We start from the raw sequence: 25446 nt of genomic DNA on the forward strand, positions 1-25446 counted from the left end.
AAGGAGAATCCCTTCTGTGTGCCGTGAGCTGTTCCCCCGATGCCTCTGCAGACGCTCAGCACGGCTGCGGGCTGCGGACAGAAATCCCCAGAGAACCCAGTGCCCTCCCCTTCTGGGACAGCACAGGACCAGGAGAGCCAGCAAGAGGGTCTGGTCCAGGCACCCCATGCTGGACTGAGGCGGAGAACAGGACACCCACCTGCCTCTCTCCCATCTCCCACAGCTGCCTGCCTGGGAGCCGCGGTGTCTCTCCTAAGTCTCACCACCCAGCCATTCACAGCAGAGTGCAGGAAGTGGAAACCTGTTTGCCTGGTGTGCATGGGTAGTCTGAGAGATGGGTCTGGGGTCACTGCCGAACCTTACTCCCCTTTGACGGGAGATTTGGGAAACGCAGGGACAGGAGAAGACCTCTCCCCCAACCCAGCCTGCCCCGGGCCCAGGACAGAGCCCCCTCTTCTGAGGATTTCTGGCATCAAAGCACCATCTGGACTTTCTTCAAGGCCTGGGCAGTTCAGGAGGAGTGTGAATCCCCCACCCCAAACACACACAGGACATTTGTGGAAACTGAGGCCCAGAAAGCTCCAGGGGTGTGAGACCTGGGGCTCACTCACACCGAGCTGCCCAGCGCCAAAGGCAGCCAGCCACTCTGTGTTTTGCACCCACTTTAGTCCAGCACTTTCGGAGACCTTTAAAAAATTATTGTGTGAAAGGGAGAGAGCGCGAGCGCGCACTTGCTGAATCTGCTGGTTCACTCCTGCAGTGCCCACGCTGGCCAGCACTGGGCCAGGCCAAAGCCGGAAGCCAGGAACTCAACCCAGGGTCTCCCATGTGGGTGGCAGGGACCCAAGTACTTGAGCCAGAGTGCATGTTAGCAGAGGAGAGCTGACACTGCGGCTGGAGCCCAGGAACCCCAGGATGGGATTGTGGGTGTCCCAAGCCACACCAGATGGCCCAGCTTTGGGGGGGAGGGCTTTGAAAAGAAGGAGTTGCTGTTGGTTGTTGCTTCAAGAAGGCAGGTGTACTCAGTCCATTTCTTCGATGGAGTCTTCCTGTTTGTGCAGCTTATGGTGGGACTGGGACCAGCCTTAGACACTGGGCCCCTTGCAGGGTGAAGAGTGAGGGCTGGAAGAGGGCCAGCCAGTGGAAGGGCCCTGCTACTGGGTCCCACTGTTTTTTTGTTTTTTAACCCTACAACAAAATCTTTGTTTCCCAAGAAATCAGCTGCAAATGCCTCCTGGAGGAAGGTGCAGAGCCTTGCGTGCTGTGAACTGGTCTTTGTCCCCACAGCCTCCCCCAGCAGGCATACCTTCCTCCCAGTCAGCATCTTCCGAATGTTGGTGTTGGGGTGACGTCTGTCGCCCATCCCCTGAGGGTGTCAGGACTTCCAGAGCGCTTGCACCAGCTTAGCCGCCCCTGCTCTAAGCGGTTCTGAGCCACCTCTGGCAATCTGTACCCTGTCTGACCTTCATCCGGCTCACATCTCTCTGCAGACCCGGTTTTAGGCAATGTGCGGATGATCTCTTGCTCCAATTCTGACTCGTGCCTAAAAGTCTAGAAAGGGGCTAGGAGGAGGCCCTCTGTGGGTCGGGTTCTGCCTGGGTCTTCCCAACCCGGTACCGGTACCTACTTGTGCACAGCCCCAAGGAGGGACCTAGTGGGGCATGGCTGCTCACGCCTCCTTCTGCCTCCTGTAGCGTGCACACCAGCCCAGGGGCCATACCTGGCATTGCAGGGGTTAACTCTGGAACAGCCTAGGTGGAGGTCGAGGCCCCCAGCCTTCTTCAGCACCTCTGGGCTTCCAAGGCCACCGGGGCATTGGAGGCTGCGGTGGCTCTTTGTCTACCTGCTCTGGGCCTTAAAGAGCCCGCTGGCAGCCTGCATCACCAGGGCTCGGGACAGAAGTCAGCGACGGGGAAATGGGGCACTGTCGCTTTAAGTACAGCTGGAGCCGTAAGTCGGAGCCGGGGTGGTGGAGAGAAAAGGGAGCGGAGGGCCGGCGAGGGCTGGGTTTCGGGCCCTCCGCGTGGCCTGCAGCTCTTGTACTTTGGTGGCTGTGTGCCGGGTGCCAGGCAAAGGTAGTCTCGGGGCGGGGGGGTGCTGGGTGCCCAGCCCCGCGGATGGCCGCTTGAGCTGCAGAAGATGCTTCATCTGGCCCTGCCCAGGTCGGGAGCGACAAGGAAACTCCCCTGCAGGTAAGCTTGGGGGCCAGACTGCAGGGCTGGGGGCTGGGGCTGGGTGGTGACCTGCTGTGCCCAGCCCCCAGCCCCCCCCCCCCACAGCTGCAGCCTCTGGGTGTGGGGTCCGCAAGAAGGAAGGTCTTGGCAGCGCCGGCTTTTCCACCACAGGGAGGGGTGCCGGGACTGCGGGAGCCTTCCGGACCCCTGCGTTTGGCTTGCTGGCCGGTGGGGCTGGGGGTGTCGGAGCGGGGCTAGAAGCCAGGGCATTTAGAACTTCCTGGACAGAGCTGAGACAATGGCACAACTTGATTGAAGTTCATGGTTACTGCAGTGCATGGAGCCCAGGGATGGGGGGTTCGGGGAGCCTCAGGGACCAGGCTGGTGGACGGAGGGGGCCCTGCAGCCCTAGGCCGGCTCAGCAAGGGGCTCCCTGACCCCTGGGGCCGTCCTGGATGGAAGAGAGACCTGGGGGGGGGGGGGGCTCTTGAAATTGTGACTTCCCGCTGGTTGGATCCTGTGTGGGGGAGTGAAGCCAAGGGTCCATGCAGGGAAGGGGTGAGAGCCGCAATTTGGGGTGGTGAGGGTGACACACAGGAGTGCCTTCGCGAAGGGGAAGTGATGTGGCCACAGCCAGCCCGGGGACCCTCTGCTGACTTGGAAGCTGCACTTCCAAGGGAGGGTTAGGAAACTCCCGCAGCCTGAAACACAGGGCTGGGGCTTTCTGTTGCTTCTGGGAGGCCCCCCTCCCCCCGGCCCGGGGCAGCTCTCAGCCCAGCGTACACACTCCTTCTCCCAGCCTCCCTCTGCTGGAAGATGGAGGTGAGAGGCCCCGCAGACTTACAGCGGGTGCTTGCTCCTGCTCCCTAGAGAGCGCCTGGTCTTCTGCAGAGAACCCTGCACACAAAGGCTGGGGTTAGGAGCAGAGAAGTGGGCGGACGGGCGGGGGTTGGGGGGAGACAGACACAGCTTCTGCTCCAGGGGCACCCGGAGTCCTACTGGCCCCAGACTTGTGTGCCCCACCACACACCAGCCGACTGCAGCCCGGCATCCTCACCAGAGGGTGCCTGGGACCCTTGAGGTCACTTTGCAAAAATGACTAGTGGGAGGTGGGTGTCCATCTCCCGGCCCAGGAGGAGGGGCCCCTCCCCCACCTTCCACCCCAGTTGGAATCTTTTATGGTCCTCGCGGGGTGTGCCGGGGAGACTAGGGCCTCCCAGCCCAAGTTTGCCCTGGTTCTACTCTGAGGTTCTGGGAAGACCCTGAGTGGTGCCCTAGTGCCCCCTGCCCACGCCCCTCACTTCCTGTTTCTCTAGTCTGCCCCACTCATCCTCCCTGCCCCCCTCCAGGGCCCCGCCCCAGCCCCCGGGGCCCCTGGCTTGCAGAGTGAGCTGGGTGTCTTATCCTGGGGCCAGGGTTGTGGCGCACTCTCCCAGCTTTTCCCCTGGAGCACATTGCTGGGCAGGTGTGTCGGGCGGGGCCGGGAGGAGAGCGGGTCAGGTTACACCGACCCCGTCTGCTGCCTGCGGGGCTGGGGCCGGCCTGTGGTTTCCTTCCCTTCCAGGCCCATTGTTGCTGGTGGCCAGCAGAGCCGGGATGTTGTAAAGTGCCACACTTGGAGTATAAAGTTTAACTAGGCTGGCTGCGATCTCGCCGAGGAGGGCTGAGCCCCAGCCTGTGCTCTGGGGACCACTCAAACCCTGCCCTGTACTCGAGGTTTCTTTGAGGCCAGCAGGGATCAAAGAGTCGCTTTCCCTGCTGGCTCAGGGTCCCCCTGGAGCTCCAGAGAGGGAGGGGCAGGGTGAGGGCTGATGAGTGAGCTGCACGCAGCCCCACCCCAGCCTGCATTTGCCTGCAAGCAGATGCCCGGGAGGGAACGTTGCACACACACACACACACACACACACACACCCCGCAGGCTGTCACCAGGCTGTCACCAGGAGCCACACTCAGCCTTTAGCCTGTGGTCTCTCCTCTGCCCAGCAAACCCAAGCCTCCAGCGTTTGGAACCCAGGCATCTGCCCCATTCAGCCCTCCCGACTCCCTCCCAGGAAAGGACTCCTAGCTCGAGCCTGGGGGTCCGTGGGGGTAAGCCCCTTACGCATCAGCCAGAGGCTCCCTGGAGCGGAGGGCCTCACTTGGCACCCACGCGCGGCCACTGTGAGAGGACAAATGTGGGGCTGGGCAGGCCAAGTCACCCTTCCGGCAAAAGCCCTGCCCTTGGCCCAGGAGCTGCTGTGTGTGCGTGTGTGTGTGCGTGTGTGTGTGTGTGTGTTTGTGATTATCCCATTTCACAGATGAAGGGACTGAGGCAGGGAGAGCAGTGGCCAAGGTCACAGGGGTGGGGTTTGTCCCCACACCTAGGTCTGACTCAAGCCAACCCTGGCCATGCCGTGAGCACACTGTTCAGGCCCTGGCAATACTGAAAGCTGAGGATACAGATGCTGAGGGCAATTTGAGGCCTGAGCGAGGGTCTCGAGGTGGCTTGGGCGCCGGTGGGGGTGTCTGAGTGGGAGTTTCTGCACCACTTTGTGGGTTTGTGACGTCACCGATGGGTCTCCGGCTGCTGCTCTGTAGACTGGAATGCCTGATCTCTCCTTTGGGGATGTAGAAATGACAGCAAGTTGATGGGAGAAGCCGGGGGTGTTTGTGAGTGCGATGGTGAGCGGGTGAGGCCCTGCCCCTGCTTTCTCCAGTCCTCAGATGGCAGTGCCTGTTGGTGTAGCAGTCTAACCAGAATATGTCTTCGTTTTTACCTAAATTTGTAGTTACCCATCTTCAGATTCCTATCCAGCCCAAAACTGTGCTAATTAGGATGGCGTATTTATGCATCCTATTTTCGATAGCAGTTTACATAAAAATAAACCACTTTTTAAAATGTCTTTTTTTTTTTTTTAAAGCAACCATATAATCATTCAGTCTTCCCTGTGTGACAGTTCTGTGCCAGCTGCTGGCCTGGAGACTGGTGAAACGGAGCTGGGCCCTAAGCATTTGTGCATTCGTGCATTCAGCAAACTCCAGTCCCTTCCAGGATCCAGGCGCAGAGCTGGAGTGTGGAGGGAGCCGGAGGGAGCCGCAGGGCAGCACTAGCCCCTGCCTCCTGGAAGCGGGTCTCCATACCGTGGCAACAGACAAGGAGACATGAACCAACACATCAATGCGTTCGTTCAGAGTGGGAGAAATGTTCGCGGGGCTGCTGGTGCAGGAGGATGCCATGTTGGTAGAGGAGGCCAGGGAGCCAAGGCTGTGGTTCCAGGCCGCGTGGGCAGCGACGGGAAGCAGGCGGGGAGAAGCCACAGTTGGCGTGGACGTGGACGTGGAAGGCTTCCCAGGGGAGGTGGAAGAGAGTTTTCCAGAGGGATGGGAGAAGGGAACAGGAGAGGTTTCCCCTCGTTCACGGAGCCAGAGACTGCCCTTGCCTTGGCTCCTAAAGCAGAGTCAGATAATCCAGCCGCGCGGAGCGTGAGACTCCGGCCTCCGCCTGATATTCTCGCGATGCTTCAGGAATTCCTAGAAATGCCCCGTCCCTGGACGCTGTTGGACGGGGAAGCCCGAGGACCCTCAGTCTCCAGAAGACGCTGATGACTCTGGGCTAGAAATACGGGAAAGAAAGCTCTGCGGGACCTCCGCCGGCACACGCACGGCCTCCAGGCTGCTGCTCCGGCTGGAGCCCACGGACTTGGCAAGGGCGCCAAGCGTCCCCGTGAGCTAGTGCTGCAGGTGCCGCCTGAGCTGGGGCGGGGTGCTTTCGACAACAGGGAGCAGAGGGAAGTTGGGGAGCTACCCAGGTTTGTTAGGGACGGACCTGGATGCTTTGGGTGCCTTATGTACCCCTCCAGCTACCCAGAAAGACTGATGGTGACGCAACCTGTTTTTTTAAATATTTTATTTATTTGGAGAGGGGGAGAGAGAGAGAAAGAGAGATCTTTTATCTGCTAGTTCACTCCCCAGATGGCTGCAATGGCCAGGGCTGGGCCAGGCCAAAGCCAGGAGCCAGAATTCTCATTTGGGTCTCCCACATGGGTGGCAGGGACCCAAACACTTAAGTCATCCTCCACTATTCTTCCCAAGGCATTAGCAGGGAGCGGGATGGGAAATGGAGCACCCGGGACTCGAACTGGCGTCCATATGGGAAGCCGGCACTGCAGCAGGTGGCTTAACTCGTTGTACCACAGCACCGGCCCCCAGATTTCAAATTTTGAAATTTGTGGGTGTTCAGCTGGTAAAATCTATGCAAGTATTTCCAACAAAAACTCTGAAATCTGAAAGACTTGGGGTCCCAAGCATTTTGGGTCAGCGTAGTGGGGCAGAAGTTCAGACCCCGTCTGGCCTGCTGCACAGCCCTTCCTCTCTGGACTAAATGCCAGGGCCGGGAGTTTGCCTTTCTCAGGCCTGGGCTTACCTATGCTCCCTTTTGAGATGGCAGTTTTCTGCAGAGGAGAGCTGCTCATGAGATTCCCCCCACGAGGAAGTTCTCCTCCATACATCTGTGTCTATACTTTTCCCAGAGTCGCTCATTATATGGTGGGAGTTTTGCCCAATCACAAGTTCCTAGAGGCTGGAGACATTTACTTAATGCATATGCAGAGTTTGATAATAAGTCTTCTGATGCCGACAAAAGAATAGCTGGTAGAAAACTATCTTTTTATTTTTTTTTTTTAAGATTTATTTACTTATTTGAAAGTCACAGTTACACAGAGAGGACAGGCAGAGAGAGAGAGGTCTTCCATCCATTGGTTCACTCCCCAATTGGCCACAACGGCTGGAACTGTGCCGATCTGAAGCCAGGAGCCAGGAGCTTCTTCTGGGTCTCCCACGTGGGTGCAGGGGCCCAAGCACTTGGGCCATCTTCTACTGCTTTCCCAGGCCACAGCAGAGAGCTGGATCAGAAGTGGAGCAGGAGGGACTAGATCCAGCGTCCATATGGGATGCTGGCCCTTCAGGCCAGGGCGTTAACCCATCGAGCAACTGCACCGGCCTCAGAAAACCATCTTTTTTTTTTTTTTTTTTTTTTTTTTTGGACAGGCAGAGTGGACAGTGAGAGAGAGAGACAGAGAGAAAGGTCTTCCTTTTGCCGTTGGTTCACCCTCCAATGGCCGCCACGGCTGGCGCGCTGCGGCCGGCGCACCGCACCGCTCCGAAGGCAGGAGCCAGGTGCTTTTCCTGGTCTCCCATGGGGTGCAGGGCCCAAGTACTTGGGCCATCCTCCACTGCACTCCCTGGCCACAGCAGAGAGCTGGCCTGGAAGAGGGGCAACCGGGACAGAATCTGGCACCCCGACCGGGACTAGAACCCGGTGTGCCGGCGCCGCAAGGGGGAGGATTAGCCTAGTGAGCCGCAGCGCCGGCCAAGAAAACCATCTTAAGAGCTTACGTGTGTCAGTCCCTCTTTGGCTGTGCCACGTTTATCCTGTGTCACATTATACTTAGCGTTCTTCAGATGGAGTCAAAACATGTCCTCAGCTATGGAAGATGAAAGCCAATCCAGCAGCAAGTATTATTTATTTTTAAAGATTTGTTATTTAATTGAGAGGGAGAGACACAGAGAAAGGTCTTCCATTCACTGGCTCACTCCCCACATGGCTGCAACAGCTGGAGCTGCACCAATCCGGAGCCAGGAGCCAGGAGCTTCCTCCCAGTCTCCCACACGGGTTCAAGGGCCCAAGCACTTGGGCCTTCCTCTACTGCTTTCCCAGGACACAGCAGAGAGCCGGATAGGAAGAGGAGCAGCGGGGACTAGAACCAGCGCCCACATGGGATGCCAGCGCCGCAGCCGGAGGATTAACCTACTGTGCCAGGGCGCTGGCCCCGAGCAGCAAGCACTTTTTTAATGATCTAGCACGTGCCAAGAACCGTGCTCAGCCCTGCAAAGCCAACAATGGCATTGAGCTCACTACAGAGAGCTCTGACTTGGCTTTTCCAGGGAAGGTGGCTCTGAATGGGGAGAGGGCACGGAGGCCACTCTTCTTGGTGCTTAAGTGTAGTGAGCAGTGTGTTGATTTATTGGTTTTCCTCGTCCCATTGTTAACAGGACCCTCATCCTCCATGCGTATAAGTTAAAGGTGAACGAGCGGATTAGACTCATGCTTGGGAAACCTGCATCCATTAGAGTACGTGGGGTCCAGTCCCATGTCTGCTTCCAGTCCAGCTTCTTGCTGATGTGCAATCTGAGAGGCAGCCCGTGATGCCAAGTGCTTGAGTCTCTGCCACCCATGCGGGGACCTGGGTGGAGCTCCTGGCTCCTTGCTACAGTCTTGCCCAGCCCAGCTGCTGCAGACATTTGGTGGGTGGATCTATTTGTATGTGCATGTGTGTCTGTTGCTCTGCTTTTCAAATAAAAAACTACTTTTTTCAAATGTGAAGGAGGAGGCACACGTACCCCAGTCTGTTCCTGCGATGTGTGGAAATCACTTCCATCCTTTATAGATGTGGCTCATCTTCGCCGTCCTCTCCCTAGTGGGTTTCTTTGCTGGGGTCCTTGTCTGGAGAGCCCTGGCCGCACTCTGCACTGTGCCCGGAGCATCAGCAGTGCCCTTGTTGAGAAAGAGATTTGGAATCTGGGCTGCAAATTTGCCTCCACCAAACTCCACCCCTGGCCTCAGAACCCCAGGGGGCAAAAGGGACCAATCCTCCTCTGTGTGAGAAACTAACCGGGGCCTCTTTGAGGGGGAAGAAGTCATTGCTCACTCATGCGCAACCTGGGTTGGGCGCTTTCCTATCTGGGAAACCAGTTCTGGGAATTTGCACAGAGGTGGTCATTGTGAACGGAGCTTTGATCCCGGGAGACCAAAAGCCCTTGGAAAAAAGTCTGCTGGGCCAGAGAGGCAATGGAGCCCTGTAGGACCCCCCAAAGAAGTCGAGGCTCCTGGGTTCGGTGTCTGGTTTTCATGCGACAGTCTGCTGTGGTAAGCCTTGTAGCTAAGCCACATGTCTTAGGAAGTTGAGCTCAGACGCTTGCTCTGTGAGACATCCAGGTAGAACAACAAGGCTGGACGCATGAGCTGAGCCTCCACGGGAAGGAAATCGCAAGAACTTTCCTTCCTGCTAGCTTCACTTTCTCACCCCCAGCGACCTCTGGCCTTTGCCTTCAGCAGAGGAGGTGAGAGGTAAACCGGAACGACAAGGGAAAGCAGCAAAGCTGGAAGAGGAGCCCGGGAATCTCGCTGGCCTTGTGCGTTTCACTCTCCTAAAACAGTTCCGGGCATCAGATACAGCAGGGCCCTCTGCCCCAACTTGCGCTCTTCCTTTGAACTGTGTGCATTTATTGTATTTGTAAGGCAGACACGGAGACAGAGCCCATTCTGGGTCTCCCACCCGGGTGGCAGGGACACGAGCACTTGAGCCGTCATCGGCTGCCTCCCAGGGTGCACGTGAGCAGGAAGCTGGATGGGAAGCAGGCGTGCCAGTATGGGATACCCGCATCCCACATCCCTGGCCTGTGCCTTTTGCACACCAAGGCATGACCTGGGCTACCAGGAGCCTGCGTCCTCTGCTCCCCCTAGTCGAGGGCCTGCTTTCCAAAGTTGTATTTATTCCCAGACCTGCCTGTTGAACTTGTACCACTTTAGTTATCACACACATTGATGAAATGTGAGCATCAAAAATAAGGCTTTCTATAAAAACTGCATAGAAAAGGCAAATCGCTACGAAAACTGTTGAGGCAGCTGTAGGACTTGACAGGCTAGAGTAGCTTATACAGCCCCAGCAGGATTTTCCTGGATGTCGCTAAAAATCTCCATCCGCTTTAAAGAACTTGACGCTGGACCTAGTGGTGCATGTGGGGTGCGTGCGAAGCGTGGAACTGGAAAAGGAGCCATGTGCAAGGGACAGCTCGGGTTCTGGTGCTTGGAACGACAGTCACCGCCCCTGCCCGCGTCACCTTCTAAAGCAGGGACTTAGTGCTGCAGGGCTCTCACAAAGCGGGAATCCTGGGCACGGAGCTCTGTTGGAGGAGGGCTGTAGGGTGGGGTGGGGTTGTGAGGACCCCTCTTATAAACCCAGAAAGCGTCTGGGTCCCCCCTGCCCCAGGACCGACTGAGGAGGCAGGGACTGTTTTTGTTCTGTCTGCTCCTCGAGGCTGCCTCCTCTAGTTCGATTTTGATTAACTTTCCCTTCTTTTAATTTCAGTCTTCCTTCGTTGGGCTTCTTGGAGGATTATGCCCAAAGCCCCAGACTGACCAGAAAGCCTCAGAACAGGGATTTCACCCTCAGGTGACCAAGTCATTTCCTAGCCAGTCATTTCCTGTCCTCTCAAAATTGTTATTTTTCCCCCTATGATATGCATCTAGATAACCAGAGTCCCCTCTCTCCACCTGGGGGAGACGAGGAGCAGGGGGCCCTGCAGAGGTGCAGGGAGGAGGGCTGAAGGGGGTGTTTGTGTCCAGCCAGTGCTGGGGTGCATTTTGGGCATTGAAGAAGAGAAGGGAGAAGCCCCCAGAAATCCAAGGCTGGCTCCACCACTGACTTGTTCCATCCCCCAGAGCACAGCCTCCAGCCTCGGTTTCCCCCTTTGAAGGCGGTTGGAGACCACCAGCAGCTGAGGGGCACAGGGCAAGCATGAGATGAGATGAGATGGATCCGGGAGAGAGGCGTCCTGGGTGGACGGGATGTGCTCAGCAAGGGTTCCCTGCGGAAATACACATCTGGTCCCTTGGGAGTTGAAAGCAACTCCGCAGTTGCAGAGCCGTCGGTCCAGGTGCTGCAAAGCCTCTGCTTCCCCCTGCTCGGGGAATCCAGCGCTGGATTGAGAAGCTAACAGCTCTTCATGGGCTGTTGATTTCCCTCCATTCATTCTTCCACTGCGAGTAGGCACCGGAGGGCAGGTGACGGGGGCTGGTTACCTTGTCTGAACACCTGCGTAGGTTTGTTTCTCTAGAGTAGGCTCTTCCCTTCGGGCGCCGGCCGCCTAAGAACTGAGTCCTTTTTCTGTTCGTTCTTTCTGTTCAAAGCTTTGCAGTAGGTGAGCGATGTGCCTACTTTCACATGCATGGAAAGGAAGGCGGCTCACAATGCATTCGCTGGGTTTTCACTGCACTGGTGACCTTTGACCCTCGGGCACAATGTGGCATTCAGCTGTCCTGTTCTCTGAAGTGGAAACCTTCAGAGCCTTCCACAAAGATATTTCTCCGGGAGTAAGCCGGCCATGAACTAAATGACTTCAGATGAGAAGGCGGTTAATTTTGAAATAAAGGGCAGGGCAAGAGGCCTGTAAAAATTACAAAGCCCCCTAGGCCGGATCACTGCTCTCCCCTCCCCTGGGGTGCCCCCCTCCCCCCAGCCTTCCTTAATTAAAGAGACAAGCGAACTTTCTAGGCCACAATTCTTTTACTGATTTCTTCCTGCCCGGTGCTCCTTGGAGGAATTGAGAGAAGAGAAGAGAATCACCGTGGGGGAGGAGGCGCTTCGCGCTTTGGGATGTGCGAATCCCGGGCCTCGCGGGAGGGAGCGCTGCTTTTGAATCCTTAAGAGCACTCTTGGTCTGAGGGTCTCGGCGGCACCAACGACTCAGCCCCTCACACAAAGGGCCCGAGGAGGTAGCAGAGGACAGCTTTGCCGGGTTAGCCTTACTGTTCTCCAGAAAGGAAAGACTTAGGCTTGGGTGTGTAACTGGGGGGTTGGTTGAGGACAGGGAGGCAGAGGGGCGAGGTGGGGGAGAGGCATAGCTGGGTTTCCACGCACAGGAAAACCGGCTCTGAGGGCAGAGACTTCCAGACTTCCGCGGTGCACTGCCACCACCTCCCAGCGGTAACTTGCAAATTTTTGCCGCATGAAGCTTTTATTTTTGGAGACCGCTGTAATTGACATGCTGGGACCTATTATTAACTGCTAGTTTTATGCTGTTATTGGAAATCTTTACATTGGGAAAAAATGTATGGGTTGTTGGGCGGGGGTCGGGGGCAGTAATTAAAGATTACCTGGCAGAAGTCTCAGATGTGCCTGGGGTCTGAGCGTGGATTGGAAACCCACATCCCCCACACAGAGGGGGCGTTCTTGGTTACTCTCGTGTTCCTGGATGAGGAGCTTGTGTGTGTGTAAGCAGAATGACTACTGCAGGGCAGGGGGCGGGGAGGATGATCATGGAAGTGCCTCTCGAAGGGGGCTGTCTCAGGGCCACTGTGGCCGCTGCTCCGAGACGGAACGCATGAGCCTCTGTGAGAGCTACGTGGAGTGTGTCACAGATGCGCAAGGCAGAAGCAGTTGGGCTGTATTAAATTTCAGCCCATAATTGGGTAACTAGCGAAGCCTCTTATTTAATTAAATTCCACTCCCCACTGTAGGACAGGAGAATTTGGTGACTTCACGAAGTCTGGGTAAAGCTGGGGTCAGACCCGTCTTTCAGGGGCCCTTCCTGGAGGAGCGGGCTGGGTGATGTGGCCCTTGGTGGTGCTTCCCTAGGGCAGGCAGGGTACAGCGGGGTAAGCCACCTCTTGGGACGCCCACATCCCATATCGGAGGGCCTGGCTTGTGTCTCCGCTCCTCTGCTTTCAATCTAGCTCCTGCTAATGCACACCTGGGAGGCAGCAGGTGATGCTAAAGTGCTAGGGCCCCCACCACCCGCTGAGAGGCCCAGATGGAGCTCTGGGCTCCTGACTCTGGTTTGGTCCAGCCCTGGCTATTGTGGGCATTTGAAGAGTGAGGAATCAGGGGCTGGCGCTGTGATGTAGAGGGTTAAAACCCTGGCTTGCAGTGCCCACATCTCACATGGGTGCCGATTCAAGTTCCCCCGGCTGCTCCACTTCTGATCCAGCTCCCTGCTATGGCCTGGGAAAGCAGCAGAGGTCCTTGGGCCCCTGCACCCACATGGGAGCCCCGGAAGAAGCTCTTGGCTCCTGGCTTTGGATCGGCGCAGCTCTGGGCATTGCAGCCACTTGGGGAGTGAACCAGCGGATGGAAGACCTCTCTGTCTGCCTGTCTCTCTCTTTCTCATTCTCCCTTTCAAGTAGATGAAAAACAAATTCTGTAAGAAAGTAGTGGTCCTCCAGTGATCCCTGCAACGTGGCAGTTCCTACCTGAGCCTCTGAGTTTTCATGGGCCAGGGAAAGTGTTCTCGTCGAGAGAGGTCAGACAGTCTCACCTCCAAATGATTGCACAGCAAATTCGGCTTCCGCCTTGCCGTTCCTAAGCTTTCTAGCAAACTCCGCCTAGGATGACTTTCTGGAAATACATCAGAAGCGTAAAGGGATGGCGTCTGTTCGGTGGGTAAATATGTCGGATTATCATTGCTACACCAAAGATGGCTCCCGCAAAGCCCTGGCGTGGCTTCCCCGCCTGTAGCAGCCCGTGGTGCAGCTGTTAAGCCCTTTGCCAGAAGCAGGTTTGTTGCTGGTTTGCGGGCAGATGGATCCCCAAAGAAGGGAGAAGTGTGAGTGAGCTGGGACCTGGGGCTTCCTGCGGGCTAAACTTGTCTTGAAGACAATACATAGCAAATGTCATTTTCCCATATTGCCTTCTTTCCTGCCCCAAGCCTGGTAGGCTTCTCTCATCATCTGTGTTCTTGGGAAAGATTTTGTGTTTTTAAGAAAGTATTTATTTCTTTATTTAAAAGGCAGAGTGGCAGAGAGAGAAGAGAGAGGTCCCCAGCTGCTCATTCACTCCCCAAATGCCTGCAACAGCCATGGCTACTAGGCTAGATAAAAGCCGGGAGCCAGGAACTCCTCTAGGTCTCCCACATGGGTAGTTGGGCCATCCTCTGCTGCCTCCCAGGCTCATTAGCGGGAAGCTGGATTGGAAGTGGAGGAGCAGGACTCCATCCCCGGCACTCAGACATGGGATGCAGGTGTCCCCAAGTGGCGGCCCAACAGGCTGCACCACGGCGCCTGCCCTCAGACTGCTGTTCAGTTGTTCAATAAGCATTTGCAAATTTATTTTGATCGAAAGGCAAAAAATATTTTATTTGAAAGGCAAAAACAGAAAGAGAGAGAGAGCTCCCATCCACTGATTCCCTTCCCAAATGCCCACAATAGCCAGGGGCTGGGCCAGGCCAAAGCCAGGAGTCTCCCACATGGATGGCAGGGACCTGACTACTTGAGCCCTCAGCTGCTGCCTGCCAGGGTGCCCATTAACTGGGAGCCAGAATGGAGAGCAGAGCTGGGATTCAAACTCAGGCACTCCAGTATGGGGTCCGGGCATCCCAAGTGGTGTCCCAACTGCTGTGCCAAATGCCCACCTCTCAACAAGTGTTTCTGGAAAATGCTTTGTCCAGACCCTTCTACCAACCTCTGTCCCCCTAGGCAGGAAGATACCCTGCTGTCCTGGTACCAGTGAGACAGGGCTCCTGGGAGGATAGGCAGACAAAGAACAGCAGTAAGTCAGGTCTGTGTAGCTCTTGCCAGAGATTCGGGCGAAGTGGAGGGAGTGGAGGCCAGGTGTCCATGAGCGAGGAGCCTAGGACGGTGGACGAGGATGGGTTGAGGGACAGGCAGCTCCCACGTGTAGATGGAAAACCCTTCCTATGTGGTCCTGAGGCAGCAGGATCAGCGAGATGGAATCAGCACCTGCTCCGGCTGCTTCTACCGTTTAGTTCTATGAGCTGGAAAGTTACCCTTTGCGTTCTTTGTACCACTGGGTAGAATTTATTTTAAAATAGGGAAATAATCCATTTCATTCAGCATGTATAATGGTCTTCCCAAGTAAACCTAGCAGTGGAGTAGATGGATAATTTGTTTCACATGGTGGAATTACACTACTGTCAAGTATAATGTTTTCTTTTCGCAAATGTCAGTCAGGAACAAAGTTGAGATACAACTTTAGAGAAATTAGTGCCCACAGATATCAGGAATAAGAATTCAGAGTAAAAACATGTTACTTCTTACCACCCCTTAAATACGTCCCAGCTGACATTTTGCACACGACACACTACAACTACTTTCAACAACTAGAAAGAACCTCTTATTCCAAATCAGAATCTTTTTCATAAAAACATTAAACAAACAAGTTGGAAGAAGGGTATACGTGTGTTAGCTTAAGTTGGTTCTTGTTTGAAGGGGGCAGTGAAGACTGGCCATCTACGATGGTACAAGGTAGGAAGTAGGTCGGTTTCCATGACCATATATGGGCTGAGAAGTAACTTGTAGTCTCGGTTTGACTTTACTTAGAGGACGTTAACCTAAGAATCCCGGTAGTGCAGCTTGTGTGGTTTGGCAGCTGATGGAGCTCACTCCGTTGCCTGGAATGAGGAGGATACTTCTAGAAGGAAAACTTTATTATTATCATTATTTTTAATTTTGGAGGAGGGCAGATTAGCTCCAGCGTGGAAAAGTTGCCTCTTGGGACCTGCATCGTGGCGCAGCAGGTTAAGCCACTGCTTGGGACACTGGCATCCCATGAGTGCCAGTTAAGTTCCGGCGACTATTCCCAGTCCAGCTCCCTGCTGACGAGCCTAGGAGAGCAAGGGAAGATGGCCCAAGTGCTTGGGTCCCTGCACCCAATGAGGGACCCGGATGGAGGTCTAGGCGGCAGGCTTCGGCCTGGCCCAGCCTTGGCTGTTGCAGCCATGTGGGAAATGAAGCAGCGGGTGGATGGTCAGTCTCGCTCGCTCTCTGTCTCCACCCCTGTCTGTGACTCTGCTTTTCAAATAGATAAATTGTTGAAAAAGAAAAGGACAGATTTTCCGTTTACCAGTTTACTGCCAAGGAGCAATGTTCCAAGAACCAGAAGAAAACAAAGGGAGAAGTAAGCAGACGGGGCCCAGCGCAGCGCCTCCGAAAGGCCTAAAGCCTTGGCTCTTGGCGTTTCTGAAGTTGCCTGGAAACGCGGCTCTAGTGCCCAGCCCCACACCGTGTCGTCTCTACCAGGGCCCCACGTTCGCTGACAGAACACGCGGCCTGCAGGACGGGCAGGGGGCTCTGGGAGAGCGGCCGCCTCCACACGCCGCGGACGCCCGCTGCCTTGCTGCCTGGCCTGGTGTCCGCGTGTCCCCGTCATCTGACCCAGCAGAACTCGCTGCATTTTCACCCTGAAGAGAAACACCTTCTCCACACCAGCTTTCTCCCTTCCCGCGTGGGGCCTTCTTCTCTCCAGCCTTTCGAAAGGGGCGCGGACTAACAATCTTCTTTTTTTTTTTTTTTTTAACTTTAGCCATCTTAGCCCCAAAGGTTTCTTTCTAGGGTCAGGTAATTTAATGGTAGCAGTGCTGGCTTAAGAGAAAGGTAAAGCGCACTTTCCTATTATAAAAGTGCTACCGTTATGCTGACCAATGCGCTGTCCTGTTAGAAAAGCGCTACTGTTACACTGACCAATGCGCTCTTCTGTTGGAAAAGCGCTACCGTTACACTGACCAATGCGCTCTTCTGTTAGAAAAGCGCTACCGTTACACTGACCAATGCGCTGTCCTGTTATAAAAGCACTACCATTACACTGACCAGTGCGCTCTTCTGTTAGAAAAGCACTACAATTACACTGACCAGTGCGCTCCTCTGTTAGAAAAGCGCTACCGTTACACTGACCAATGCGCTCTCCTGTTATGAAACCGCTGCCGTTACGCTGACCAATGCAACGCTGTGGTTCTTACCCCACCGCGCACGGTGCACTCCTGTTCCACAAAGCCCAGTCCCCGATAGTCTGCGTTCTAAACCCCGCCCCTACACCTGACGTGGATGCCCTACCTGCCATGGCCCACTTGAGAAGTCAGCATTTCCTGCGCACCGGTTTGAGACTTCTTTCAGGAACCGGATGTGACCTCCTGCCTGCTAGACTGCACATAAGCCACGTCTTCAGTCCCCCACGTCAGCTGACCGGCGCAGCTGGGGAACATTTCCTCTTGACCTTGGAGCCGCCCAGTGCTCCCGCGCCTGTGGTTCTTGGAAGGATTGGGTGAACAACTTTTACATGGAGAAGGAGTCTTTTTTTTTTTTTTTTTTTAAAGATTTCCTTATTTATTTGAAGGACAGACAGAGAGATATCTTGCACCCACTGGTTCACTCACCAAATGGCCGTGATGGCTGAGACAGGGCTAGGCTGAAGCCAGGAGCCAGGAACTCCACCTGGGTCTCAGTGAGGGTGACAGGGGCCCCAGCACTTGGGCCATCCTCTGCTGCTTTCCCAGGCGTGTTAGCAGGGAGCTGGATGGAAGTGGAGCAGCTGGGACTCCAACTGGTGCTCTCGTGGGATGCTGGAGTGACCCACTGTGCCACAGCGCCAGTCCCAGGAAGAAGTCCTTAGAGGTCCCTCGTACCCATACCCAGCCCAGGACCCTACTTTATCACAAATACTTTGTGGCAAAAATTATCCACCTAAACCGTGCCACTCCCTAAATAAGCCTCTGGATTTTGCACCACCGTCAAGGTGACAACCAGAAGGAAAGACAATGAACAGCTGAGACGTCAAGTGCCTAGAAGACTAATCAGCGGGCGCTAAGAGAGAGGAAGCCAGGGAGCAGGACTTGCTCTGATAGGACCCGGCGAGCAGCTGCCGCTAAGCTGGAGCTGTTGAGCCCGGTGCCTCCACCACGGGGAGCTGCAGCACTGATGCCTTCGACTCTGAAAACTAACCCAGGCTGGAAAAGAACGCGCCGGGGCCCCCTGCCCAGCCTGCGGGAGGTGGGATGAGAAACCGTGTGGATTTGCAGCCAATGTCCAGGCGACCCATGAAGTCAGTTGGCCGCACCGGGGGCCCCCCCACCGCGTGCCACAGAACTCCCTCCCAGAGATGACTGCCTCAATACAGGGGCTCCAGCGCTCCCTCCTCTCCCCACCCTGAGAGAGTGGTGTTTGGATTCTTGCCCGGAAGTTGTAAAGACCTCCTTTTCGAAGCAAGGCCCAGAACTGAATGCTCAAGGCCCAGGCTGGGTCCTCCGTAAGGTTTCCTAGCGGCAAGGTTGGAATGGAGCAGTCGGAGACGGGAGCCTCGGCAGCCGGGTGCTGTGGCGGTTCAGTGATCAGAGCCGCCCTCTGGGGGACTCCTCGGCATCAGTTGGTTTTCCCTGCAGTTGCCTGGTGCGGGGATTTTATATGGCAGTGACGCTGTTGAAAGGAGCGGGCCGGTTTGCCTTTAGAAATCGTAGGAACCAGACTGTGCGAATGTGGAAGGTTTATGTCAAGGTCCTATCCTGTCTGACCTTCTTTGTGCCCAGGCCCCTCCTGTAGCTAGCCAGGCATATGTCACTCCTTCGAGCAAATCGTGTTTTGGTTTGCAGGCTTGTTGAGAACGAACCTCATTTCTTTTTCATGAGTCTAACTCCCCGACCTCAGAAATAACTGAGGTGCGGTGTAGCAGTGACAGAGCGGACACAAATTAAATTTGACCTGAGACCACCTTTTTGCTCGAAGAGCCCCTGGAGATGCATAAGATCCTGTAAGTGAGCTTCTCTCTCCGGCACAACACGATCTGGAAAGCTTCCAGACGTAATGCACTGGGCAGTCATGGCAGGCAGTCCCCTGGTGCCAGGAGTAAATGCCGAGTGCTGCTGCTACCCTGTGGCCTCCCAGCACTGCAGTTCTGTGTCTCGTGCTGGGAGTACTTGGAGTGTATGTGGTCCTTAGAAAGAGGCTCTTTCGGAGCCAGACAGACCTTGGTACTAAGTTGGTTCTGTCTCGCCTTACTGGCCGTGACCCTTAGGCATGTAACTTTACCTAAGTTTCTCCTTAAGCAATATGTGTCTCAGGATTAATACAAACTGGGTTCAAGAGTGCCTAGCAAAGGTTTTTAGATGTTAGCCACAGGGTGACTATTGTTCCAGTAGTGATAGCTGACCATGGTCACACCCACGATAAGATCAGAATATTTGCATTGATAAACACGACCATGGCAGCTCCACTAGAAATATAATGTAAAATGCCTGCCTCTTCGACAAAGGCAAGTGCCGTGGGTCATTATAAAAGGCAGCGTATTAAGATGCCTTTAATAGTGTTTAAGAAGCGCTGGGTCTCCCCAGCGGCTTGGTGAGCAGAGAAGTAAGATAGTGTTTGACCCAGTGCACCCCAACGAGTGAGAGGGCTAACTGCGGCAGCTCCACAGACTGTAGGGGGATCCCGGGTCTGCTGTCAGACAACAGGATGCAAAGGTCTGAGTGCTCGTTACGTTGTCTTCTCAGGCTCTTATATTCTTTGCTGCTGCGTTTCCGAGCCGTGAATCTTGGCAGAACCCGCAGACTTCGCTCTAGTTGAGGGCGGGTTAGTGCCGCCTGTTTGTCCAGGGTCACAGAGCTTATGTGGCTGGTGCTTGGGTGGGTGGAAGTCACAGCCCGTGCTGTCTGATCCCAGCCCGCCTGGTGATTCTGTGAACAGCAGCTGTCCCCAGAGCAGTCTCGGACTTTTTCGTGGATGGCTTTGCTGAATCCGCACGGACTAAAAAGTGCTGAGTAATGAAATGAGTCCTTCCGTCCTCCCTGCTCTCTCAGGACTGTTTCTTTTCAAGTAGTGCTGTCAGGGGGCCTCCCCTGGCGGAGCCGTGAACCTCCCGCGCAACACAGACTTCCGCCCTGCTCAGCGTACGGTCCTCGTGGACACGTGAAAGAGAACCCGAGCGTCTGCTGCTCGCTCCCCGTGGCTGCTGCCCTACCTGGTCAGCGTTTTCAGTTTGGAACGTCCATGAGGATGGGCGCACGGAAAGGAGCCGTGAGCGTTATGGGAGTGGAGAGCTCCAGGCAGAGTCGCCAAGGTCCGCACTTCGAGGACGCCTCGTAGCGTGTCCGGAGGTTGCAGCAGAAGCTCCTGTGACCTGGAACGCGGCCTCTGCGTGGACCCTTTTCCTCAGTCTGCAGCCAGCCGCGTGCTGGTTTTCCTCTAGAGTTAGAGAGAACTGCTTTTGTGCAGCCCCACGTTTAGCTTGTGCTAGAGACACAGTCTTCATCCAGGGTCGGTCCCGGACTTTCTCATGAGGATTCCTGGGAGAAAGTCGAGGGGTCTCAGTGTGGCTTGCAACAAATACTTTACCACCTGAGTGGCGGAGGTGACTGCCTGGGTTCAGGTGACATTCTCTTCATGTGTGTTACAACCTGTTCTGTCACGTGCCTGGGCTTCGTTCCCCTTGGCCAAGTCCCAGAGGGGCCCCGTGGTCTTTCTGTGCAGGGTGATTCAGTGTGGAGTGGTCAAGCAGATAGGCTTGGGGAATTAGCACCCAGTGTTTTTCTGTTCGGGTTTTGGGCTTTGGGGCTTGCTTGTTTCTGTTTTGCTGGCTTTGTTTTCGAAGTTCCTTGTTTTGCTTTGCATCTGTAGATTGAATGTGTGCCGCCTCTGGGTAGCTGTGGCCAGCAAAGCTTGGGTGGTGCGCTCGCCTTCTTCCTTGGAGTCAAGATTTTAAAAGTTCTGACCCAACAGAGAGGCTCTCAGTGAACAGAAAAAGGACGGTCTGCATTGCTTACGTGGAGACGCTAAGGAAGAGGTTGGCAAGTGGACTTCTGGTTTAATGGAGTGAAAGAGGAAGGAGGTGATAATGGAAGGCCGGGGATTCCGGTAGATGTGAGGCAGAGAAGGCAGGGGAGGGAGTGGTGTGTTCCGAGGGAGGCCTGGCCGTCCGTCGGCGCTGTGGCGGGAAGTCTCAGGCCGTGAGGCGAGAGGAGCTCACAGGCCAGAGGTGTTTATTGCCAGATCAGAGTTTCACACCAGCAGTCGGCCCCGAACCTCTCCACGCTGCCAGCAGCTGCTCCGAGCTGCACACATCCTTAGCCTCCTAGTGCGAGGGCAGGGCCTGACTCGCACCCTTGCGCCCGTCTTGCTCACTCAGAGCTGGCGGGGTCATCAGGGATCCAGAGATGCCTGGCGGCAGGTGGGCAGGGAGGACTTTGATCTGTTGCTGTGTGTGTAAGGGGAACGCGTGCAGGACGTACACACTGCGCGTGACTGCTGCCACCCTGTGTGGGCCAGGGTGTGTTTCTGACTGAAAAGGGCGTTTGCTTCTGTCAGCCCTACAGAGATCACCCTAGAAGCTACGTATATTCAAGCCCACAGGCGTTGCTGGATTCCAGAATGGGGGGCTGACAGTAGGGGGCAAGCAACACTTTTTTTTTTTATTTGACAGATAGAGTTAGACAGTGAGAGAGAGAGACAGAAAGAAAGGTCTTCCTTCCGTTGTTGGTTCAACCCCAAATGGCTGCTATGGCCAGCGCTGTGCCAATCCGAAGCCAGGAGCCAGGTGCTTCCTCCTGGTCTCCCATGCAGGTGCAGGGGCCCAAGCACTTGAGCCATCCTCCACTGCCTTCCCGGGCCGCAGCAGAGAGCTGGACTGGAAGAGGGGCAACCAGGACTAGAACCCGATGCCCATATGGGATGCCGTCCCTGCAGGCGGAGGATTAACCAAGTGAGCCACGGTGCCGGCCTCACAACACTTTTGATTCTTTTCTTCTTTGTTCGTCCTCTGTTTTTATTCCTGAATTCAAAACTGAGCCAGTAAGAAAAACCATGTTTTGATGATCGACTGGGCAGGTTAGGTCAGGAAGGCACTGAAAGAAGGGGGAAAATGCAGGAGATCCCAGAGATCATTCTTAGTCCGGAGTTGCTTTCTTTAGCCAGGACTTGTTGGTTGAGGAATCTTGTTTCAGGAGGGTCTTGTTTTGGCTGGCAGCAGGGCTGGCAAACTTTGGCCTGTTGGGCTACTTCCGCTCCGCTGCCTGCTTGTACATGGCCTACAAACTAAGCATGCATGGTTCTTACACTTTTAAATGATTGAAACGGAAGACGTGTGTGTGTGTGTGTGTGTGTGGTCAAAGCTGGGGTCTGGGAACTCATTCAGGTCGTCCAAACGTGTGGCAGTGACCCAACCACTTGAGCTGTCACTGCTATCTCCCAGGGTCATCATTAGCTGGAAGCTGGAGACCGGAACCAGAGCAGGGACTCAGGCTCAGGTACTCTGTGGGTCACGAGCACCTTCGCCACCAGGCCCGACGCCCGCCCCAGAAGACGTAGTATTCTGTGACCCATGACGGTGATGTGGAATATAAAGTTTTATGGGGACAGAGCTGCTTCCATTTGCTTACGTGTTGTCTGCAGCTGCCTTCGTGCTTCAGCGGCAGAGTTGGGTGCACAGAGGCCGTGTGGCCTGCAAAGCCTGCAGTGCTTCCTCTCCTGCCCCTTACGGAAGATAATTCTCCAACTTTTGCACGGCCTGGGCCCTTGCCCCAGCCTTCCCACCTTTCGGGAGACTGCCGCTTCTCTCCTCCGTCCTTTCTGGTTTAAAGACGACGTCGAGGTGCCTACACTGGTTTCCTTCCAGTTAGCCGGGATTTGGCAGGTAGCTTGCAGGCTCCTCGGGAAGCAGCAGGGAGAATGTGGGTGAAGCCGTGGGGAGGAAGGAGGAACTACCTCATGACATTTTCTTGTCAAATCCCACTTGCGTCCCTTTCCAAAAAATCTATAAAATGGGGCCTCTGTACTGGTTTTAGAAAGAGAAGGGAAATGTTGTCCAAACTCTCGCACATGCTCTCTTGACTGTGTTAAGAACCAGAATGGGCCGGCGCCGCAGCTCACTGGGCTAATCCTCCGCCTAGCGGCGCTGGCACACCGGGTTCTAGTCCCGGTTGGGGCGCCGGATTCTGTCCTGGTTGCCCCTCTTCCAGGCCAGCTCTCTGCTGTGGCCAGGGAGTGCAGTGGAGGATGGCCCAGGTGCTTGGGCCCTGCACCCCATGGGAGACCAGGAGAAGTACCTGGCTCCTACCATCGGATCAGCGCGGTGCGCCGGCCGCAGCGCGCCAGCCGTGGCGGCCATTGGAGGGTGAACCAACGGCAAAGGAAGACCTTTCTCTCTGTCTCTCTCTCTCACTGTCCACTCTGCCTGTCAAAAAAAAAAAAAAAAAAAAAAAAAAGAACCAGAACCAGAATGACTTTCCCTGGTTGGCGGGTGTGGAGTTACTTGTTTACATGCGGGGGAGTGGAGGCCAGGTGGAGCTCGCTAGTTCAGCTCTGGCCATGACCATGACGAGCCGCGCACGGTTCAGTGTTCTGGAGTGGCCCGACGGGCTGCCTTTGACCCTTTGGGAGAGGACTGCACGCAGCCCGGAGCACTTTCTCATTTCTTGAGAGACTCCTGGTGACGCTTCAGTGTCTGAAGGATTTCAATTTCCTGTCTTGGAAACGTCTGAAAAACAGAGGACGGTGCCTTGTTTTTTCATTCCTACCCCTGTGCAAGACGTCGAGGCGGGGAGAGGCTGGGGCAGGCTGAAAGGGAAACTCAAACAAGTTGCGGGAGCAGAGTCAGCATTCCTCACCCACAGTTGGTCCTGATTAGGGAGACTCGCGTGAAACAGCTCTGCTTTCTGCTCGCGCTGCGCCGCCAGCTGACATGGCAAAGCTTAACCCACACCTCGGAAACAGCCTCTCGTGTCTCCTTCTTAGACTCGCTTCTCAGTCTGTCCCCTGCTACCCTTCAATTACCCTTGCCCACAGTAAGACCCCAATAAAACATATCGATGCCTCTAATCCAATTACATCCATTTGGTGCCACAAAGTGCTGTCCAAGCTGTTTGCAGGGCCGGGTGGTTGTGCATCCTGTCTTTAGGGGAGCAAACATAGAACCTCGATTCATTGCAGAAAGATGGAGTTTCCCTAGGGCGGTTTGGCCGCCCAGAGAAAGCAGCAATGATAATTGCTTCCACTAAGCTCCACCCCTTGATTCTCTCAGTCTGCAGCTTCTGTTGTGCCCAGCTGACCGAGTTGGGTTCTTTTATTTCGGCTCAGTGACCTATGGTATCGTGGTCGGAAACCTAAGATGAACACATCTCTAAGCTGAAAACTCTACTGAATCCTGGAAGTAATCCATGATCGATGCAGCCCAGGGGGGATATTGATGTACAAATACATAATCTCATTCCATGGCCTCATGTGTATGCGGGACTGCCCAGGCAGCCATACAAAACACCACAGGCTGGATGACTTAATAGAAATTTCTTGCCTCGTGGTTCTAGATGCTAGAGGTCCAAGATCAAGGTGCTAGCAGGGTTGGTTCTGATGCGGCCTCCCTCCTCTCTGCCCAGTAGACAGCTGTCTCTTCCCTGTGTCTTCCCTGTGGACACACAAGGAGAGCTCTGGTGTTCCTTCCTCCTCTTCTGTGGACGCCATTCCTCTCCGATGACACCCTCACCCCAGGACTCCATTCAGCCTTCATTACCTCCTTGGAGGTCCAGTCTCCACACACAGCCACGGGGAGGCAGGGCTCCCGCCTTTGCTTTGGGGAGGGACATGAATCAGTACCTAACAACCATCAAAGGGTAAGAAACTGAACCTTGGAGTGCCAGAAAAGAAGAGACGGCTTGAAGCAGGACGCTGGGAGGCAAGACGATGATTTTAAAGAAATTTTTCTGGGTCATGAACATTTGAGAATCTGGAAATATGACCAAATAGCAGAAAATTACACAGATGCACAGAAGGTTGCCTGTAATTGCAGGGCAGCCGGTTCTCCGGGCCCACGAGGTGCTCCATGCTAGGAGACTGATACTTCTCTCTAAAAACATTGTTTTGCTACTGGTGCGATGGCTTCTGTACAGCACAGGCACAGAGATGCAGGGCTGTGTGTTGGCTGAGTGGGCTTCTGCCAGGATGGGCCTGTGGTCCTGCTGTCGTCGAAGTGAAGACCCTCAGAGGGAAGGGGATTGCCCGAAGTGGGCGTGTGCTGCAGGTGGTTAGAACGCCAGCCAGGAAGGGCAAGGTGAGGAAGCTGGGCCCAGGCAGACAGGTGTGCGCTCACTGTTTCATTGTAGCAGGCCGTCATCAGAAGTACCAGCAGAGGTCCCCTCTCCGTGGGGAGGGGAGGGGAGGGGAGTGGCCTTGTGTTCGCTCCCGCTGACCCCTGTCTCTCTGGCCCAGGGAGCTTGGAAGTCACTGTAGAAGACGCAGCTGAGTGGTCTCAGAGGTGCAGCAGGGCAGTGGGGCGCAGTCGGCTTGCACCTCAGAATCGGTGGCAGCAGTCTTCAGAATCGGAGCTGTGTCTGAGTCGGGATTTGCCACCCCGAGGCCGCCACAGGTGCTCGGAGCCGGCGGACTCCGCGGTTGTTTTTGGAGGTGTTTCAGTGGTGCCAGCAGTGCTGTGTTACCCGTCTGAAAGATTCATTTCCGAGACTGGGAACCTGCAGCCCATGGTGCAGGCGTGAAATCAGTCTTTCCACCTGAGAACTGAGCAAATGGGTCGGGTGGTTGTATGATTCAACGTGGCAGTCAGGAGGCATGAACAACTTGTTACTGAAACCGTTTGCCTTCCTGAAGGACTGGGACAGCCCTAGCTCACTGCCAGATACATTTTCCTAATTATACCTGTCCCCTGACTGCACCGCTTACCTTGCTCTTCAGAGTCCCTTTTTCTTGGTGATCTTTACCCTCGATGAAGACTTGGCACACTCTTAGCTCCCCAAA

The 25446-nt window shown here is 55.2% G+C and overlaps 1 protein-coding gene across 11 annotated transcripts in view; it reads left to right on the forward strand.

Annotated features, from left to right (window-relative positions):
• Positions 1–25446, forward strand: part of NAV1 (neuron navigator 1) — a 231260-nt gene that overhangs the window by 153879 nt on the left and 51935 nt on the right. For 4 of the 11 annotated variants that reach the window (XM_051820457.3, XM_070055084.2, XM_070055085.2 and 1 more), the window contains exon 1: positions 1911–2192. The exons of the other annotated variants lie outside the window; for them this stretch is intronic. In XM_051820457.3, the coding sequence (XP_051676417.3) occupies positions 2140–2192 (53 nt within the window). In that variant the 5' untranslated portion in view covers positions 1911–2139. Of the gene's footprint in view, positions 1–1910; positions 2193–25446 lie in introns of those variants that run through there. 11 annotated transcript variants of the gene reach the window in all.

This window comes from Oryctolagus cuniculus, chromosome 13 (genome assembly GCF_051225735.1).
Source record: "Oryctolagus cuniculus isolate XC-2025 breed Fujian yellow rabbit chromosome 13, ASM5122573v1, whole genome shotgun sequence".
Taxonomy (NCBI): domain Eukaryota; kingdom Metazoa; phylum Chordata; class Mammalia; order Lagomorpha; family Leporidae; genus Oryctolagus; species Oryctolagus cuniculus.